At 34.3% G+C, this 21,613-nt stretch overlaps 2 protein-coding genes across 7 annotated transcripts; one reads left to right on the top strand and one right to left on the bottom strand.

Annotated features, from left to right (window-relative positions):
- Positions 1-51: 51 nt before the first annotated feature.
- Positions 52-3,062, bottom strand: YLMG1-2 (YGGT family protein). 4 transcript variants are annotated; one of them, XM_090315965.1, is made up of 3 exons: positions 2,030-2,927; positions 449-924; positions 52-350 (listed from the first exon to the last, which is right to left on the bottom strand). In XM_090315965.1, exon 1 carries the CDS (start codon positions 2,778-2,780, stop codon positions 2,091-2,093), a length of 690 nt encoding a protein of 229 aa, XP_090172091.1. In that variant the 5' UTR covers positions 2,781-2,927; the 3' UTR covers positions 52-350; positions 449-924; positions 2,030-2,090. The 4 variants fall into 4 exon arrangements, with proteins under 4 accessions (XP_090172091.1, XP_038895912.1, XP_038895908.1 ...); XM_039039984.2 differs by having other exon boundaries at positions 449-778; positions 2,030-2,914; XM_039039980.2 differs by having other exon boundaries at positions 52-924.
- An 11,502-nt stretch (positions 3,063-14,564) lies between these two features.
- On the top strand, positions 14,565-21,317 carry LOC120085501 (protein SHOU4-like). Of its 3 annotated transcripts, none has more exons than XM_039041505.2 (5): positions 14,565-14,926; positions 16,140-17,091; positions 17,444-17,599; positions 18,745-18,956; positions 20,838-21,317. In XM_039041505.2, the coding sequence occupies exons 2-5, from the start codon at positions 16,201-16,203 to the stop codon at positions 21,028-21,030; spliced, it is 1,452 nt and encodes a 483-aa protein (XP_038897433.1). In that variant the 5' UTR covers positions 14,565-14,926; positions 16,140-16,200; the 3' UTR covers positions 21,031-21,317. The 3 variants fall into 3 exon arrangements, with proteins under 3 accessions (XP_038897433.1, XP_038897443.1, XP_090162709.1); XM_039041515.2 differs by having other exon boundaries at positions 14,571-14,926; positions 16,145-17,091; XM_090306583.1 differs by lacking the exon at positions 14,565-14,926 and adding an exon at positions 15,222-15,710 and having other exon boundaries at positions 16,145-17,091.
- The last annotated feature ends 296 nt before the right edge of the window (positions 21,318-21,613 follow it).

Here is a 21,613-nt window from a genome sequence, read left to right as displayed (position 1 = left end):
CCCCACCTTTGATCAAAGGAATTTGAAGGCTCCACAATAAAAATTAAAAAATAAAAAATAAAAGTGCCAATTTTATGCTTGATTACTCTTTTATACAACAAATTTTACAACTCAACTTCTAGCCAAAACACCCCCTTAATAACTAATAAGAAAAAACCAAGTCCATACAAAATTCCATTCTAATTCATAGATAAAGTGGGGAGTAGGTCGAATTCAAGCCAATCTTAGGAATCAGGATTCCAAATTAGAAAGTGTGTGGTGGTATGTCACATCTTACTTGCCTCTGATACACCAAACAGACCAGTACAAGCGAAATCCCATATTCGCTCATTCAACTTTCAAGCCGTTCCCTTGCACAATGAAAATATGCGTGAAATCAAAGCCGTGAAGAAATGGAAAAAAAGGGAACTTTCAATTTCCATATCAATCAAGCTCAACTTCAAGATACCTGCCCGTTCTCCAACTACATTATTATTTTGGGTTATTTCCCCCATCCATCCACACCTGAAGGTGAAGATTCACGTGGAAGCAAAACTAGAGAAGGTAGTTTTCATTTTGGATTGTCTATTTCGCATATCTTCCACCTGTCCAGTAAGTAAAGATATTTCCTAATAGCAGGCACTTGATCAAATATCAAATGCAACTTCGATTCAAGAAGTTGAAGAGCATACATTAAGTATATAAAATTCACACACAACATTTTCAACCAACCCATCAACAGCTTAATTAAGAAATCCCAATATTTCTCCATGCCAATATGGGTACAGCCAGAATCCACCTGTAATATAATAATAATCAAATACCAGATGCGTTCAAAGGGGGAATAATAGTTGTACTGGCATCCACACAAACAAGATTTGCGACTGTACTTTTAGTTTTGAGTCTTTGACCATCTCACCATCTAAAAATGATGCCAAAATATATCTGCACAGCCATACAAGGACTAGTCCATTCAAATAAATCATAAAATTAAACAATATCACTTACTTTATTCAATCACGCCATATCCCACGTCTATACATGTCTTTCTGGAAGAAACCAGTCAACCCTTTCCCCGGGAGAAAAAAACAGGAAGACTTTGAATGCCGTATATGATTTGGATCAAATTAAAAACTCTTATCAATTCACTGTGCACGGATACTAGCAGGCAAACGCACTTCTGAGTTCTGTGACTAATCATACCCCATTGTGAGAGAACCAGAGACGGGAAAGTATTAGACTTGTACTGGCATCCATACCCCACACCCCATTGTGAGAGAACCCGAGACGGGAAAGTATTAGACTTGTACTGGCATCCATAATTTCATTCATGAAAATAAAACAGGACCATCCATGGGAAATAGAGAGAGAAATTTTACTTAGTAATTCTGTTAGTAGTTGTGCCAGTACCTTCAGCTTGAGATACAAATCAATTTGAGAATTTGTGTTCCAGCTTCTAATACAAGGGCATCAGTGTTCGTTTGATTCGCTTTCTAAGGGCTTAAAAAATGTTTGTATTCAGAAAGTCAATCCAATCATGTTCTAAGTAAGCTACATTCACCACTAAGGGTTTTTAAATGACTTTCTAAGTACAAAAGTGTTTAAAAGTATTAAAAGGTCCACCTTCTAACGGACTCTAACTTCATTACAACCCTTGTATTCTTGACTCATATGATTGATATAACATCAACATTAACAAACATAGTAATCGGGCCAACTTCTAAATCATTCCACAAGCTATAAGTAAAAGTTGGGTAGGAAAACTGGTGAAAAGTACTACAGCAGATGACAATTTACAGATAACAAACAAATTCAAATATATCAGCCCTTTCTATGTATGAAATGGAAACTAACATAAACATGAACGATCACCTCATCGAACAAATGCTTTCATTAAAAGCTGTCAAAATTCAAATATTTTAACTAAAATTTACAATCATGTCTCGCAAATTCAAAGCCCCTGAAGAAAAAAAAAACAACTTACGGCATTAAAATACAAAGTATCCAAAAACCTAAACTCAAATCCAACTTTCCATGAATTGAATTATACCTTACTCGTCGTAAATTCCGCCACTAACCAATCAGCCAACCAAATCCACTCATCGCCTCCTTCAATGAATGCCCCTGCTATTGTTCAGAACTGACCCTAATGTGCCCAGAACCGCAAAAGCCAAAAGTGGGCTAACATCCAAGGTATCGAATATTGGAGGAATTATATTCCGAAACAGGTTCAAGTACGGATCACAAAGATCCCGAATTGCAGAGAGTGGCTGCCGGTCCCAAGGGATGTTGGGGAACCAACTCAGCAAAACCCTAACCATCAAAACCCCACTGTAAATATCCAGCCATTTGGCCAACCCTGCAGCCACCACCGTCAAAGGCGTATTGAGATATCCACCGGGGCGATCACGTAAAGCGGCGAAGAACAAGGAGCCGGCCGGCTGGAGGGCACCGAGCCCAGCACAGGGATTTACGAGACATTGAGGAATCAAAATCGGCCAAACATTCTGAACCAGTTTGACAATTAAGGTCGAAAATGCAAGGGAAACAGAGAGAATAGTTGCAAGTATCCGGGTCGGGCCGGTAAGGAGTGATGCAATCGGGATTTCTTGCGATTGATGGGAAAGTTTTGATGAATAAGTGGAAGGCGATGAAGAAGCTAAAACCCTAAGGCCAAGATTTGGAGACTTGACGGTGGAGAAACGGAGGAGGGGCGGGGAAGGTAGTGGGCGGTGGGGCTTCGGAGGGAGGAGGGGCCGTCGAAGCGGGAGAGCTTGAGAAGCGATTAGCGAAGATGCCATAGTTGGGTGTTGTTTCTTTATCGGGAAAATTGTGGCCGCGGATATGTGAGGGAAAGATAATGTGGGGTGTTTTGTTTATGCATATGAACTTAGAAACGCACGGACGCAAAAATTTCCGCTACAAATTAAATTCAGTTCCCGAAAGAAAAAAACATTTCCAAAGCCAAAATAGCATCCACTAGAGATGTCCAATTTCTCCAACTCTCCACGAGGTCCATCCCAAACGGGATTCTCCAATTAGATAGGAATGGAGAAAAAGTGGGAGAAAAAGTGGGAGAAAAAAAAAATTTGTGAGCTAAACGGGGACGGAGACGAATAATATATTCCTCGTCACTGTCCCCGCCCCGATTAGCTTTTACATGTTTATTTAGTATAGTTATCTAATATTATGTTATTATTATTATATAAATATTACCAAAAGATTTTAAATTTGATTATTCATCAAAAAGATTGAATATGTTTAAATTAAATGTTTAAATTTAGATTATATATATGTGAATAATTTGATTTATATTTAATTTTTTCTACTAACAAATTAATTAGCTTTTTTAGGCCAAAATTTGAATAATTTATCTTTAAATTTAAATTGTCATATAAAACTAATCATAATAAATAATTTAATGATAAAGTTAATTATTTAATTAAAATTTGATTAAAAAAAGTAACGGAGAATAGGACTTTGGAAAATTCGAAGTGTATAATAATAATAATAATAACAACAAAAACGATGATATTATACTAAAATGAGTTTAGTTCAACGATGGTTAAAATGTATTCATCTATTGAGGTAGGAGGTTTGTTTGATCTCCATTACTATAATTCCGTTAATAATACAAATATTCTAAACACATCATATACCTTTTCAATTTTGTTATATCTATCTTACATCAAAATGGTCTAGCAAATATTTCTTTGTAGTTAATGATTTAACAAATAAATATTTCTTTGTAGTTAATGATTTAACAACTATTTTTTACTTATTTTATCATTCAAACAGTTAATTATAAATATATTTTTTTTCTTTTGTTTATAGTATATGTATATCTAGATTCTAAATTCGAAAAGGACAATCGTAAAACAAAATAGTCAAATGAAAAATGTCTAATTTTTCTTTTTAGTAGAGAGTGAATAAATTTATGGGGCTATTTGGGAGTTCATGAGATGGTAATCCTATATCACCTATATCATCTCATTATTTTGAAGCTCATTATCCTATCTCACCGATTTTAATTGTTTGTAGATCCATTTTTTAATCGTGTTTCATATATCACCATCATTTTCCTTTCGTGTATCGTATATCATCTTAGTGCTTGAACATTCTCGATTAGAACTCCTCAGACATCAGAACTCTACAGACATCATAACTCCAACGCCGCAAACAGCCCCTATGTTTCATTTATGCCACCTTAGTATATCCTCATATCCCTCTCTAACTACAATCGGCTATTTTTTATTTAAAAAAAAAAAAACAAATAATAACAATCTCCCACCAAATTTTGCTCACCTCCATAGAACTTTGGATCTTGAAATTAGTTGGAGTTCAGTTAGCTTTTAAATCTATTAATTTTCAATGTTTCATCATGTAGAAGACACAATCAACCTTTAAGGAAAGAAAAAATAAGGTAGACAATAAACAGTGAGGAAGAAGAAATCCAATGCATTTTTTTGAAGCAGAATTGGCAGTAGGTGTAAGTACAGATACTTATGAAGGTGATAGGAAATAATGATAGAGCAGTGATTATCGACTCGGTTTGGAGCATTCAACAATGTAAGATTGGAAGTTGAGAAAGACGAAAAGATGAAGTTGAAAATTGAAGATACTCAAACGCACAATGAGATCTTAAACCAAGTGAGTTCTTTTTTAAAAGATGGTAGGTTATGATTCGAATGACTCAAATCCTGCAATAAAGGAGTTAGCAAAATTTGTGGACCTTATATATCAAATAAGTTATTCTTTTGTATAAGAAGTCGTTCACCTTAAACACGTTTTTAATATAAATTTATGAACCTACTATACACCAAATTGGAAGCTTAAGTCCTCTTAGATATATAAGACAACCTTTTTACGATCATATAATATTCAATTTGATATTTAATACCTTAGTCTTCTACGCTAATAGAGTTTAAGAAGTTTATGGACATCTGCGATTATTCACTTTTTAAGTTTAAAAAACTATTTTGAACTAAGGTCACATTTACTCACCTATAAAGTGTGGCCCAGTTAATTATATTTGTTGTTGTTTACTAATATTCTATAATCGTAATGAATGGTGGGACGCATAATGAAACTAGTAATCCCGATCTATAATCGAATTGTAGAGGAGAGGGTGACCAATTTGGTTACACCATGAAAAATTACATGGGATTCATTACTTTTTCTTTTCTTTTCTTTTCTTTTTTTTTTTTTTTTTTTTTTTTGGTGTGTGTGAACATTTGATGATTGTCAAGATTTCCTCCCATGAATCATTACTTATTGATGTGAGTTCAGGCCACCACAAGTGCACGGGTCAAGTTATAGTAAAATGGTTAAAGGATCGAGTATCGTCATCTAGAGATCAAATGCATAAATTATAATTAGCTATTCTAAAATTATCTCGATTTTATCAAAGGAGCAAAATTGTGATTATATTTTAATTTTGAAAATAAAGAAAATAAACATAAAAATAATGGTGAAATTTAAGAGATAGAGAGGTTCAAAGGTGTTGGTTTCCTTAATTACTTCATTAAGTCGTGCATAGTGTTTATATGAATTATTATGCTAAAGACATATTTAAGTCTAGAAACTAGTGTTCGGTTATCTTCTAATAACAATATTTTCCCATGCTAACCTAATTGATAACTAATTTTTTTAAAAAATAAAATTAAGAAGTATGGCATTAGAGTTAGTCATAATTAACTTTCATTAGCAACCTAACTATTCATATGATAGATTAACTGATGATCTAATATTCTAGATCCAATTAAACATGCAGTCTTTCTAATTGAACATTCAGCCTAACATACATCTACAATCAATCGATGTAATAAGCACAATAATATTAAAAACAATCCATAACATACATTCATAGAAAATACACTTGCAATTAACTTAAATCTATAAATAAGTCCATCAACACCCTAGAACTAAAGCTTTGGCCACGCATCATTACTACAAACATATTCTCATACATTGCTACAATCATAATCAGTAAAGAAAAACAAAGGAAACGAAGAGAAAACCACTTTCAAAGCTATTTGCACCGTTAAAGTCCATCAATCTCACCTCGATTCGCACATCAAAATCTCAAATGGCCTCCAAACAAACCTCTAATTTTACTCACTTTCTCTACACCAACAATTCTCTCTAAGACTCTGATTTTCGTGATGTGGTGTAATCTTCTCGGTAGCCAAAAACCTAGGAATATATATATATATATATATATATATATATATATATATATATAAACTTTCCAAAAAACTTTATTTTTTCATAAATGGATTGGTGCCGCGGTGTCGTTCCCCTGCCACGCACATATGCCTTTTCTGTTGCAACACTGGGTGTTGTGCTGCATTGATGCCCCCTTTTCTTTGCTTTTGGGTTAGAGTGTCGAAGTGCAATGCCAAACCAACGTTTTGGCATTGCCCTATTTTTAGACAACTTGACTTTTTCTCGTCTCTTCCCGATATATAGCCCGGGATTGATTTTCTTGGACATATTTTGGTTTTTTTTTTTTTCTTTTTGCTCATTTTAACATTGAATTGCTATCTCGAACATAACTTTGAAATTCACTAGCAAACACATCAAATCTAACTAAATCATATTAGAAACTATCATAAATCAAGGTTGTAAATGCACATTTTAGGTGTATTTCACTTACCATCCAAACAGTTTTGGATGCACCTAAAATTAGTAATGGTAGCCGTAACTAAATGGCCATATACCGTTATTGGTAAAATGATATTAAACATCAATGTCGACGATACCGATATGTACGAGCGATAACATTACACTTGTGTTGTCCCTTACTTTCTGTTTCCTTACTTTTTTCCTACTATCTAGTTCGTATATCAAGTATTGATATCGATATCCATGAACATTACTTTGTTTACATGGAAGTATTGTTTTGATTTGGTCAGTATGCGTTAAGGTATCGTTTTGTTAGTTGACAGTTAAACAGTCATGAAGCATACGTTGAACATGTACTATAAAAGGAAAATTTTCATTTCTTAGAAAAATATTGCATAATTTTTTTATTCATCAAGTTGGGAGACAACAAACAAGAAGGAAGAAAAACATGGATCCTACTCATAGTCCTCCGAGTCAATAGAGATGATGACCTGTGGAATGTATCCGTGTTTTTTTTCTTTCCCTCCCAACCACTTATTCCATCATCGGCATGACACTTTTTTGTCTCTCCTTCCTTCTCCTTACTCTTTCATAGTGGAAGGAAGTTGACAGTACTGAGAGATTTTTGTTTGAGAGATGATTGATTCACACTTTGTTGTGACCCCAAAGGAGCTAACACCTCGATGGTTGGCAAGGGAAATGGATGAGGATGATCAGACTAAAAAAGAGTTGAGCAAAAGGAGTTGAGCTTCCTTGTGGAAACTAGTGGACGATGAATCCTCCCTTTAAATGGAGGATTCAGGAGTCATTGGCAGTGTTGAAGGGCTCAACAGGTTGAAGCTGTTTGTGAACAGGGCGAAGGAGTATGTAAAGAACCTTTCATCCTCAAAAATCTAGGTTAATGTCTAACCATATTTTGTTTGAAAAATGATCTATATCTTTTATCTATAGTATCACACCCCTTTCCGAGCTTGACATTTTCCACTCAAAAGGAGGCGTGAAGATAGTAGATCCTACCGTTTTGTAATATCTACTATCCATCATGCCCTATTTCCACTTAATAAATCCTAGAGTCAGAAGCATTTAATTCAAAGATAATTTGATTACCACTACTTAATGTTTGTAAAAAAAAAAAAAATGTTAACATCCAACTATCTTAATACAATTCTAATTCCCAACAATTCTCTAAAGATAAATGAATCTAGACGTCGTTCTGTTGACGTGACATACCCTAACCTTTGGTAGCACTCTGGAACGTTCTGCTCCTGCTACCTAGGAAAAAATAAAATATTTAAAAAGTATGAGCTGGGGAGCCCAATAAGTGGTATCCTTTATATGAACATAAGTTTTGCTTTTGAAATTATTTTTCAAAACGATTGGAAATCAAATCAAAATATTGAAATACTTAATAAAATGTCACTACACGAGCATCAACCAATAAAACATATCAAGTAATCAAATGGCATGATCACAAGAAATTCCAAAACCGAATCTATAGAAAACTAGTTCCCAATATCCAAAACAAACTCAAATCAATTTACGAGGAAATAATATCAGTACCCAATACAACCTATCTAATGTGCACATATCAACAATATCCCATTAGAGGTGCTTGAGATATGCTAACATTTTCCATGGTACAACCCCAATTTCCTGTGATTGAAATCACATTCTCTCAACCACATTTCAGAACCCAAGTATCCAATCAAATTCAAATAGCAAATTCAGCATAAAACATGCTTTTAAAACAAATCATTGATAAAATATTTGGAAACACAAATCCATGGAACTCAGTGATTTCTGATTTAAATTTCAAGAAACCAAATTCAATGATCATGCCAAATTTTCTAAATCATACATATAAATAGTACTATACATGTATATTAATTCAATAAAAACATTGAAAATGAAACCATTTACAGTTCACTAGCAAGTATTTCCCTTTGCTATGAGTTCTATGGTTTCCTCCGATTTCCTCCTAGATCCCGAGCATGTATTATTTCAATAATCAACTTAGAATATCATGTTTAGGGTTAAAATAACCTTAGAATATCTTTTTAACCCTAAACTTATCTTACCAACCCTGATGGGTACAAAACTAAACCTTTTAATTGGCAAAGAAAATTGTGGATGCAAGGTTTGGTCTCCTAAGCATGGTTGGACGCAAGGTTGCCTGAAATAGCCAAGTTGGACGTTTGATTCCTTTCTCCTCAATGCATGGACAACTTGTTGGACGCTTGGTTGCTCGACCTCAATGAATGAATCCTAATTTCAACCTTTATTTTCCCTCTAACACTTCCCTCTTGAGATTCTCTTGAGAAAATTGTGAATAGGGAGGTGAAATGAGATCCTCCAGGGTATTTATAGGCCTCAGCAACCTATCCTTACCATCCTCTCATACTTTCAACGCATGACACCTCTTCCTTGCCTGAAATCTAAGTGTCTTCTTCATGTTGAGCCAACACTTACTCTTTGCCACCACCTACTTGCATGTAGACTTGATGTGTCTTCTCCTAACAATGTCCAATATATGCTTCCTTTTGAAGTGATCATCCCATGTTTTGTATGCTCAACTTTGCTCTTCAGCCATCCACCACCTACTTAGCTTTCTAAGGTTTCATTTGGTTGAGCCACATATCCCATGTTGTTGTCATTCATCCTTGCTTCCCACGTAACACTACAAGAAAATATCTCTTTCCCGACACTTGAAATCGCTGAGAAATTGTGAAAATGTGCGGGAATTCATATAGTCGTAAGTTTGGTCAGTATATATCTATCGGAAGATCATCTTCTGGCGCTCATATACATATTGTTAGGAGTTAATGATAACTCTTGATGCCTTGTGTATTGCGTCGGGAATTATCTACTCCCAACAGATGTATATTTGTCGTTAAGAGTTCCTTGATTTCTCAAGGATTTTTCTATCGTTAGAAGTTTGATTCGGAAACCCAATTTCCTGAAATCAAACTCCCGACGATTTACCAGTTGTCGGGAGATAGTGGAACACCCGATGCCGTCCTCAGGAGATCAAACTCTTACCCCTTTTCCCCTTTTTTGTTATTGTTTAAAATTTTGATATGAATAACTTAATATTTAGAACATTATTAAGCAAATCAAACGTACTCACATAAAACAAATAAATAAACAAAGTCGATGGTATTTTTTATAACACAATAGAGAGAAAAGTTAGCAAAGATGGTCTACAAAACAAATGTCTTGACGAATACATAGAAGAGAGTTTGATGACATCTCTAACAACATCTCCAACATCTCTAAACAACATCTCCAAAATAGTAGTTTACCTACAATTACATTAATTAGAGGACATTATTATATATATCAATATTAAATATAAAAAAATTATAAGACATAGTGAGTGAATACAAAAAAGGTAGTGTTAATAAAGTCTGAAGAGAAACTCAAAATCTAAGAGAGAAGTTAACAAGAGTTAAATTGACACATCGATCTGCTCCATGCTTTTAAATGGTCTAGGTTATATAGATCTCTCCCATGACCAATAGGTTATCTCAAAGTCACCACCTAAAATCAAATCGTTGGGAAAGATACAAATCTTCGACAAAGGTGCTTGTTGCTTCCAAGCAAACGGATGAGCAAGAAAGAACCTTCAATAACATCAACGACTAGATAACCAAATCTTTCCAAAGAACATGACTGTATAAAGAGCTAATTTGAGAGAGGTTCAACAACAATGGTTCAACTACAGTAACAACAACCAAAGCACAAATAATGAAGTAGACGTAAAATTTCCTTTAAACAATTCTAAAATGATCAAGCATGAACATCTTCTCATGGAAACTGAATCCAAATCCATCACTAGATTCTCCAGCCTTCATTAGTAGACTTAGACTCATGTCATTTTGGTTAACAAGGACAAGGAAGTCTAAGTAATACCAAAGGAGATGAATCGTCCCAAAACGAGTATAACTAATCTCAATCCACCCCACACAACATTCAAATTTCATAATCTCCTCAGACACACAAAAACTCCACAAACACATAAAAATTTCGCAAAACACATGAAAAATCCAGTTGTTCTCTACCACAAACCTCCACAAATACACAAAACCCATAAGTTGAACTCCAAAACTAGTTTAACTAATATCAATCCATCCCACACAACATTCAAACATCATAAACCTCCATAAACATACAAAAACTTCACAAAACAAGAGAAAATCCAATTGTTTGGCTACCATAACTACAGTTTTTTTTTTTTTTTTTTTTTAAAGTGCAAAGTTAATATATTTTGAAGTTTGAAAAAGGGAAAATGTGACTCCAAACATAAATGTTTACAAAATAAGAAAAAAAAATCTTTTAAGTTTTAAAAAATTTTCAAAAAAAGGAAATAAAACAAAAAGAATAAATCTACAAGTCAAGAAAAGCCATTTTCAAATGTGCTCAAAATGTGAAGCCAATCACGTGTGCAAAATGCTCTCATCTTCACAACCAAAAACCTGTTTTTGGCCCCTATCTTCCTCTATAGATTTCCACTTCTTATTGCCACTCTTCAAATAATTCTTCATACTCTTCATCAAATTTATCTTCTCATATTCTTTTTTAAAGTTAAATATAAGAAAAGAGCAATCTTCATCCTCTTCAAAAACCTTCCAAAGGTTGGTCATCTTGGTGCTGAAATTACGTCTACAAAGTCGAACTCAAGAAAGAGAAGATAATTCTCCAATTTTTGTATCTTTTTTAATTTTCTTTAGAGTACTATAATTCATGCCGAGAGCGCGTAGAGATTCGAAGGCGCCCTGGAGATTTAAAAAAGATTGCTAATATATTAATTAATTTTGATTAGTGTAATAATATTTAGCTTTAAGAAAGTAACATTTTTTTGTGTGTATTTTTCATAGACAAGTCCACCACAAGATGGGTCAAAAACCAAAGATGTCATAAACCCATGAGAAGATCAGTTATGGACATAGTTTTCCATTTGCAAAAGCTCAAAGAAATTATCCTAAACAGAATCCATCAAACACATCCATGTAAAAAGAACAAACAAACTCTGATTTCACCATCAAAATCCCTAAACAAACCCTGATTTCACCATCAAAATACCTTAAACACAACCATGAAAGAGAGAGATTACCTGACATTGATCGATGGTGGTGTGACATTCAACGACCTGACATTGATCGACGTTCGAGCGAGGGGAGAGACAGAAGAAGAAAGGGGATTTCGGAGAAGAAAAAGACGATTTTAGATATGATATTAGAGTTACTAACTCCTGATGGGTATCATGTAACCGTCGGGAGTCAGTACTAACTCTTGATGCTTAAAATTACTTGTCAGGAGATATGCATAATTCCCGACACTAATTTTACGTTGTCGAGAGATACACTTCACGAGACATTGAGTTTGAAGATAAGTATCTTCCTATGCGGACGATTAAATAAAGTTGTCTAGATTCTAGTTATGCTAGAAATCCTTGACACCAAAGGTATAGTAAGGTGGTCAGGGCCCAATTCAGCTTTACGTACACGTATGACCTTGTTATTGAGGTTGGTGAGATCGAGCAAAAGGGCTCTCACTTTAGCCTAGGCAAAAGTTTTAGGGATTGTGTAAAAGGACTCTCCCCCATGTTCTGACAGTGGAGTAGTGATATTTTACAACATGATAACGATGAGCTTTATTTCAGGGATTTTCAGTTAATATGATTCCACGTTTTCAGTTTTATTTTCCAACCCTGATTGGGAACACGAAGATGCTTTATGTGAAAGCATGCTTATGATATTTATGAATCTTAAATGTTTTTCATGATAGTCACTCACTGAGCATATTTAAACTCACGCTTTTTAAAAATGTTTTCTTTCAGGTAGTGGTCAACGTCCCAGAATCGAGTAGATCTGCCAGTTAGTCACTTAACAGGATCTTCCTAAGGCGTTAAAGTGTAGGTGGTCCATTAAGTTATTAGAACCCTGATTGTATATGTACATGTTAAGGGCTCAAAGTAGAGGCTTGATTCTAAGATCGTGAAATATTAATGTAGATTCCCAATATGATTGTTTATGTAAATGATTGTGAATGTCGAATGTTGGTACCTGTGATGTTAAGTAGTTATAAAGGTGGAGCATATCTGGTACAAGTTTTACACTGTCTATCAGGTTAACAGGTGCTTAGGAAATAGGTTGCAGAAGTTAGTAGAACAATAATTATCAAAAAAAGGTAGGCAATTGTTATTTCACATCTCTTCTTGGATTAATGGGTAATTCTGAGAAAGGATGTGTCATATATAATAAAGAGAGAGAAGAGAAGAAGAAGAAGAAGAAGAAGAAGAAGAAGAAGAAGAAGAAGAAGAAGAAGAAGAAGAAGAAGAAGAAGAAGAAGAAGAAGAAGAAGGTTGGAAGATTGAGCAATAATATCCAAAGTGACAGTGAAGACCGGAGAGGAAGCAACCTTCTTATACGCCGAAGCTTTGGTTTTAATAATTGTTTATTCCCCCTTTAATTACTTAGTTAGCACTTTAATGAAATGATAAATCTAGAGCTTCATTTGTTATAAAGTTTTGATTATCTTACCTGGCTGTTATACATTAATACATCCGTTCCTTACAGCTATAGATACCATGTAAAGTTCATTACTATTTGTCTACATGTGATGATGTAGACACTGCTTGCCCTTCCATTCTCCTTCTTCTCCCCCGTCTCTCACACCCTATTTTCCCTTCCTTTTATAATAAATATTAAAAAAGATTCAATTCAAAAAATAAACAAAATAGAAAATAATAAGAGAAATTTTCACTGACAAACAAATGTCAAATCATTTACAAAAATAGTGAAAAAAATAGATATGAATAAACTTCTATCAGTTTCTGTCATTGATAAATATTGATAGACTTCTATTGATCTTTATTTAAAAAAAATTAAAATTTTATTATTTTGTATAAATAATTTTATTTATTTTTATTTTTAAAAACCTCTCTAATAATAATAAATAATACCGTTTCATGAAATTAGGTTTAAATTGTTGCTATAATTATTGTGACTTCAGGGAGGTTTGGTAATTTTTCGACTTCTTCACCAAGAAAATCCCATCTTTGGGTGAAAATGAAGACAAAAAAGGAAAAAGGAAAGAGTTTTCTTTGGACCGACTCTTGAGATTAAAATAAATAAATTACAATTTTTTAATATTAATTTATACCTCTGAAACTATTAAAATTTATACCAATGATTGTATTAATTTAAACATTAAACTTTTATAAATTCATTTAGAAATCTATGCTAGAATTTTATTTTAAAAGTCGATGCATAGTTTTCACTGCGTATAAAACTTCAAATAAAGAGAAGAAACTTTCCATAAATACAAATAAAATTTTAATCCTCTCTTATCTATCTATTTTTTTTGTACTCGATTAGAAAAAAAAGTGAGATTTTCTTGCTATTTTGATAGGTTTTGAGAGGAAAGCAAGTTTCTTTGAATTTTTTTTTTTAATTCAACGATTGGTGGAAGAAAATCAAACAGTCGATCTTTAGAATGATAATTGGTGTCCTCTGGACTATGTTCAGATTGAGTTTATTTTATAATTTGAATTGCTACAACTGCTAAATTGACATAATCTCTAAATTTCAATAAAAATTAACGGTAAATAAGTTTAGGTCAATTATAATTGACATAACATTTCTCTACAAGATATTGTTTAGAGCGTTAGGTTAAGTTTTGAAGTCTGGAGTTATAATGTTGGAGTTAGAAAGTATATATTAAGGTACAAAATTATGTAGTTTGTAGGTGAAAAATATTATAGGAAAAGAGTGTGTAAGAGAGAGATGAAATTAATCGATTAATGTGTAATTTTTAATAGTGAACATGTGGAAGAGATTCATAAAATTTAGTTATTTAATACAATTTATGAAATCGGTAGACGAAACAAATTCTGGAAAAAGATTCCATCTCCAAAATAGTAGATTGTTGTACTAAAAAAGATCACAAAATTAACCATGGACAAAATAAAAATAAACTGAAAATTGAGGGGAGAGAGAGAGAGAGTGAGAGAGGTGGGATGTCTCCTCCCAGGTGAATAGTTAAATGGGATTGTTGTTTTGCTTGACCTTTATACTCCGTTTGGTGGTTTTTGCCGGGCCAGACAACCTACCAGTTGTTGCGGCTCTTTGAAGAGAGAGAAATTCTTTTTATACACACTCAAAACTCAAACTCACGCACAGAGAGAAAGATAGAGAGAGATGACCCTCTGCTATGGAATTGGGATCTCAGTCTCGTCTTCCCAGCTGAATCAGTAGCGCCATTACTTCCACCGATACCTTTGATTCACTCACTCACTTCTCTGTCTCAAGCCTTACAGGTAACTTTCTACTCTTAATCAATCATCCACCCCTTATCCGCATTCCTATTTCTGCTTCTCTTTTTAGATCTTTCCCATTTCCCATCACTTTCATACCACTACCTGACGATTTTCTGATCTGGGTTTTCGATTTTTATCGTTTTGAGTTGAGTTCTGACTGTAAATGGGTTTATCCTGAAAAGGGTTACTTTTGAATTTTCTGTTCAATTGCCATCCGCTATGGAATCCACCATTTTCACATTCCTGTACAGTTGGATACCTTGGTTTTACTGCGTTTCTTTGATTCGAACTCTCTGGATTTCTTCAATTTGACAAAATGTGGTCTGTCTTTATTTCATTCCTTTTTTTTGGATTTTCTCTTTGAGCTATGGATCTGCTACCTCCTTACACTTTTAGATTTGAAGTCGTCGGAGAGTTGTCATTATGGAAGATGTTCAGTAAAGAAAATTTGTAATTTTAGAAATCTGCCTTCACTGTGAATAACCTCATGAGAGATGAATTTTTTCCTCACTCGATCCAGGAGAATGTATTTGAAGCTGAGTTTTCTTTTATCCCTGGACTTTTTCAACTACTCAAGTCCTGCTACAAACTTTTCTTTTCGGGTGTAAAAAGTTCAAACAAGTGATAACTAGATCTCCTAGCAATTCACAGTCTTTATCTAGTACTTAATTCTTAGTTGTAATTCCACCCCCCCAATTCTTGATGTACGTACCATGCTTGCCTTGGATTGGAGCAATTTATTGCCAGAGACTATCATATTGACTCATTCACTCTGAAGAATTGGGTAAAACGATAATCATCTAAAGTGTCCCTTTCTGTTTTGTTTTTGTGATGTAGAAAACTTTCTTTTTGTTGCTTTCATTGTTAGAAGAAAAATGTTTAGAAAAATCCTTCTTTCTGTTGTTATCACTGCTGAAATAGAATTTTGGAGCGTTTCACCAATGGTTATATACTTTTTATTTTATCTAGCATGTATAACACATCTATAAATATTGGAGTTTGTACAATTCTATTTTACTTTATTTTTGAAAAAAATATGGGTAAATAGTTTATGCACCATTATTCTGGTAATCCTAATGAATTGAACTTCTCTCGCATGTTGGAATTCCACCTGCTTATGGCATTTATGGCTCCCTGCTTTGCTTTTTGTAAATTGAAATGGTTCTCCTAGTCTTCTCTCTCTCTCTCTTATGCTATTGGTTTATTCTTGTAGGACAGCGGACTTCTAGTTTGACATTTTGCTTTGGTCCACCTGAGTTTCTTTGAACTAATTGATGGGTTCCAGATTCCCATCTCATCAACTCAGCAATGGCCTCTTTGTCTCGGGGAGGCCAGAGCAACACAAGGAAAAGGCTCCAACGATGAGTTCAGTGGCAATGCCCTATACCGGTGGCGATATTAAGAAGTCTGGAGAACTGGGAAAGATGTTTGATATTCCTATGGAGGGCTCTAAGTCTAGGAAATCTGGGCCTCTCAATGTTGCTCCTACAAGGACTGGATCCTTTGGAGGGGCTGCGACTCATTCAGGACCCATCATGCCAAATGCAGCTCCTCGGGCGGGTTATACCACCTCTGGTCCTATTTCTTCTGGCATGATGACTAGTTCAACCTCATTCAAGAAGTCCACTTCTGGGCCACTAAACAAACATGGAGAGCCTGTAAAGAAGGTATCTGGCCCTCAATCTGGTGGAGTGACACGCCAAAATTCTGGACCTATTCCTCCAGTTCTTCCTGCTACTGGACTCATCACATCTGGCCCCATTTCTTCTGGTCCATTGAACTCATCTGGGGCACCTAAAAAAACGTCTGGTCCTTTGGAATCAATGGGTTCGATGAAAATAAATGGCCCTTCAATAGCACAAAATCCCGCAGTGACTACCCTTAGCCCAGATGATGAATATTCTTTTGGAAAGAGCTTCCCAAAATTAATATTGTGGTCTGTTATTCTCATATTTGTCATGGGGCTCATTGCTGGTAGTTTTATTCTTGCTGCAGTCCACAATCCTGTTCTTCTCATTGTTATTGTTCTACTCTTTGGAGTAGTTGCTGCAATATTTACTTGGAACAGCTGTTATGGAAAGAGAGCTCTTATTGGTTTCATTTCTCAGTATCCAGATGCTGAACTCCGAACTGCAAAAAATGGGCAATATGTCAAAGTTTCTGGGGTATGTAGCCTAACTAAGTGTGTTTTTATAGTGGTGATAATTGCTAATTACTATTCTTGATAGCAACAGCTATTTCCTAAGACATTGAATGAAATGAAATGCATTTAAGTATTTTTCTTGCTTTTAATTAATTTAACTATCAATAAATATGGTCAGTAAACTATGAAGTAGGCGTACTTCCCGTTGAGATGTGAATTTTGGGTGACAGTCTATTATAAATATTACTTGAACTTCCAAGGTTAATCTGTTTTTTCTTTTTTCTTTTTCTTCATATTTTATTTTATGATAAGTTTTTTAAACTTTGCAAGAGGGAATTCCTTATTGAAGTCACAGTACTTCTTAAACTCTGCAGGTTGTTACATGTGGCAATGTGCCTCTTGAGTCATCCTTCCGTAAGGTTCCTAGATGCGTCTATACATCCACAAGTCTATACGAGTATCGAGGGTGGGGTTCAAAACCAGCCAATCCTGGACATCGCCGATTTACATGGGGACTGAGATCATCAGAGGTAATATGCCCACTACTTGATTTCATATAATGCTAGTCCTTTGTTGTGATCAAGTAAAAAAATTGTAGGGTGTTTTATATTTCTTTTTGGCGAGATTCTAAAATATATTGAGGATAGTTAATACTGCTTACAATGCACAATCATACACACATTGGTGGTGGGGCTTTTAAGATGATTTGGACTTTGAAATTCTGATGATCCATGGCTGATGAATCCGGTTTTCAAATATTCCAATTGAAGGTGTTAAAAATCAATCAGAACCAGTCTTTTGGAATTATCAAATCCACGTGGGGTAAAACTGCAAGTTGTAACACATGTTTTTCTTTAACTAGTTTATTTGATGGAAAATCAACTTTCATCCAGCTGAAGTAAGTCACACAAGTAAGGGCCATACAAAAGAGAGCCGTAAAATCAGAACAAACTGAGGCTCCAATTGCTTAGATTTAGAATAAGAAAACAAAGGACAAGGACAAGTACTCTTTTCCCTTTTCCTTTAATGAGAATCTGATTTTGATCTAGACAAATAAAAGTGCAGCAGATTCAATTATGTTATGGGCTTGTAACTGAGGAGGAAGGTACGGATGATTAGAGCAAGGGAGTCTTCATAAAATCTCCATGGAGGATTATGGCAATGGCAAGTTAAGGAATTCCTGCCATGATTGGATTTTGCTTTTCTGGAGCACGGCAGTACTGACTTGCCTTGATATGAGGACATACTCTTTTAACACATTTATTAAATCTTAGTGTGAGAAATGTATTTCTCCCTACATTTCAGATGTTATTTTGGATCTGTTTTCTTGGTATGTAAATGATTGATCAATGATTTGGTTGATAATTACACTCTCTCCTTCTCAAACTGTATTTCCATCTTGGAAAGACTTGGAACGATCTTTTTTGGGAAGGTTAGCAGGAAGGCAGTTTTATCTGATTAATTAGGAAAGACAAGAAAACCCTGGAAAGGTGAAAATCTTTCTTTGGGAGCTCCTGCAAGGGGACATTAACACCCAGGACATGATCCAAGCTAATTTTACACATACTATAATTATTATGAATGATAATATCCTAATTTTGTAAATCTGTTCTATAATTGAACTCCAAGATCAATATCAATAAATTTATTTTGTGCTCATGTTTTTCTTCCATAGAGACACGTGGTCGACTTTTACATCTCTGATTTCCAGTCCGGATTGAGAGCATTGGTTAAGACAGGCTATGGTGCTAGGGTGACCCCATATGTTGATGACTCTTTTGTTGTTGATGTTAATCCATCAAACAAAGACTTATCGCCAGAGTTTGTTCGATGGCTAGGAAGGAGGAATCTTTCAAGTGATGATCGTGTAATGCGATTAAAAGAAGGGTAAACTACTTTTTTTCTTCTCTTACAATTCGACGTCTCTGATGTTACTAAATACTTCTATATTATGAATTTTATTCAATTCATTTAGGCCCTGTCTGGTAACCATTTGGTTTTTGGTTTCGAAAATTAAGCCGATAGATACTATTTCCATTTCCAATTTTCTTCCTTTGTTATCTACTTCTTACCAATGGTTTAAAAAACCAAGTCAAATTTTGAAAAAAAAAAAAAAAGGTAGCTTTTAAAATTTTGTTCTTGTTTTTTAAATTTGGCTAAGAATTCAACCATTGTAGTTAAGAAAGATGTATATCATTGTAATCTAAGAAATTAGGTGAAAACAGGCTTAATTTTCAAAAATAAAAAACAAAAAACGAAATGGTTACCAAATGGGATCTTAGTTTTTACCCAATATTTGATTTTCAAAGAGGAAAATTACATGTAGACTCCCTGAATTGCCTGAGTTCAGTAAACTCATGGTTATGCCCTGCTTTTTTCTTTCCCTACCACCGTAGTTCAATAGTTTGTTTTTGTTCTCTTCTATAAGTTTGCCCCTTGCTGTTCCTCTATCTCTTGTTTCTATTCCAACTGAGATATATTGCATCAGCATCAACTGGCTGACTCAGTTTTGCTTCACCCAATTATTACATCATCCCCCTGCTAAAAGAGTTTTCCCAACATCAGCTGGTCAGTCCAACAATTCTAATAGCTGGCAATAATATTCAACACCCACTTTGGCTCTTTCCTCTTTGAATCACAGAGATATTGTCTCATGCTCCTGTCAACCCATTACTTTAGCTTCTTATTCCACTCACTTAAAATAAATTGGTTAAAATACCATTTTGGTCCCTATATTTTGAGGTTTGTTCAATTTCAGTCCCTATTACTTTCAACTGTCTAATTTTAGTCCTCCCACTTTTAATAAAACTTAAATTTAATCTCTCAAATTTAATTTTTATCGCAATTGGCTAAATAATAACAATATTTTTCATGCAAGGAAATATAATGTGTGAATTTGTTATCAAACTTTAGGTGAATGCTAATAAGTGACAAATAGTTCTTTTACAAAATCAACAGTAAACAACCAATTAGACTAAATTTAAGATTTTTTTAAAATACAGGGACTAACTTTGAACAAACCTCAAAATACAGGGACTAAAATGATATTTTAACTAAATAAATTTATTTTGAACCTGAGGCTTGCCCAGGGAGAAAAACTGTTGCCTTCATTTCACTTCACTTTCTCAAACCTTATTCATCCTTTGTAGATTATTAGAGGATTGTTAAACACCCTAACCAGCAAATGTCTTAAACATTGATGGTATTTTCTGAACTTTAGATGAATTGTCAGTGATTGGAACATCCAGGCCGTCCAATAACCATGTTGTATTTGTTTTTCTTGTTTTGAAAATTAAGCTTACAACATAATTTTCTTGCTTTACTATCTATTTTTTAAGCATGTTTTAGAAAACCACCAAATTTAGAAAGAAAAAAACTGCTTTTTTAAGGGTTTTCTATTTTTTTTAAATCATTTTTTAATTTAAAAAACGTAGAATTCAAATGTGTTAATAAAGGTGAAAAACTTACTAAAAGAATGGTGTGGAAACAAGCACAATTTTCTAAAGCAGAAAATAAAAAACAAAATGGTTATCAAACGGGGTCGTAGTTATTAATAAGTAAGCATTGTTCCAATAACTATTGATGTGGAAATCAGAAATGAGTATTGCTGACTAGTTTCACATCTCCTGTACATGGCATTCACTAACAGATTATAAGGTCCATTCGATGATAGAATAGGAAAATTAAGTTCCAGTTTGATAGTTTCAAGTATTTTTGTGAAATGATATTGATTATTTAGTGAGTGTGTTACTGTAAAATCAAATGCAGGTACATAAAGGAGGGTAGCACGGTTAGTGTGATGGGAGTTGTTCAGAGAAATGACAACGTACTTATGATCGTCCCCCCGTCCGAACCATTAACCACAGGATGCCAGTGGGGCAAATTCATTTTTCCAGCTAGCCTTGATGGTATCGTCCTCAGATGCGAGGACTCATCAAAAATCGATGTCATCCCTGTGTAGTTATATGTGCGTAAGAAACTTGTTGAGGTATTACGGTTTTTTGAACGATATTTTGATGGTCATGGTGCATCCACTGGACAACCAAAGAAGACATAAGGCATTTTTTCTGCTCCCCACTTCTCTTCTCCTGGCTTGATGTATAGTTTGTATTCATATTCCCTTTATATCTTTTTAGAGCTTGAAATTATATTGTTGGGTTTGTTTTGGTATGATATGGAAAAGAAAAACATTAAATCTTGAGCTGACTGGTAGAATTATGTGAAGTAATGCAAGTATTTTTGGTGTCAGATATGGTGTTTTTCCTTCTATTTTGCAAGTCCTGCTAAGGATTTTTCTGCTATTCTCATTGGAAAATGTTGTGTTTGGTACTGTGCTGACTTTTACGTGTTTGCAAAGTTAGAAACTACTAGCAGGATATGAAGAATGATCGAGAGAATATTGAGAAATGGAAAGTATAGAGCATAGCTTTGTTGAATCTGTGCGGTACATACAGTGGAAGGAAGGGTGTTGTTAAATCAATCGTTCAGTTGAAGAAACCAAAAGCGGTCTATATTAAAGGGATAGAATTATCCTCGATTGGGTT

This window comes from Benincasa hispida, chromosome 1 (genome assembly GCF_027475165.1).
Source record: "Benincasa hispida cultivar pf3 chromosome 1, pf3_genome.v1.1, whole genome shotgun sequence".
In the NCBI taxonomy this organism is placed as follows: domain Eukaryota; kingdom Viridiplantae; phylum Streptophyta; class Magnoliopsida; order Cucurbitales; family Cucurbitaceae; genus Benincasa; species Benincasa hispida.
Note: the sequence above shows the minus strand (reverse complement) of the source record. Positions and strands in the feature narration are given on the sequence as shown.

Bases quoted from the DNA above. Each gene is read 5' to 3' on its own strand.
- YLMG1-2 (XM_039039964.2), bottom strand. From the start codon at position 2,780: ATGGCATCTTCGCTAATCGCTTCTCAAGCTCTCCCGCTTCGACGGCCC.
- LOC120085501 (XM_039041505.2), top strand. From the start codon at position 16,201: ATGGGTTCCAGATTCCCATCTCATCAACTCAGCAATGGCCTCTTTGTC. The intron at 17,092-17,443 runs GTATGTAGCCTA...TAAACTCTGCAG, and splicing joins AATATGTCAAAGTTTCTGGG to GTTGTTACATGTGGCAATGT. The intron at 18,957-20,837 runs GTAAACTACTTT...AATCAAATGCAG, and splicing joins GTAATGCGATTAAAAGAAGG to GTACATAAAGGAGGGTAGCA.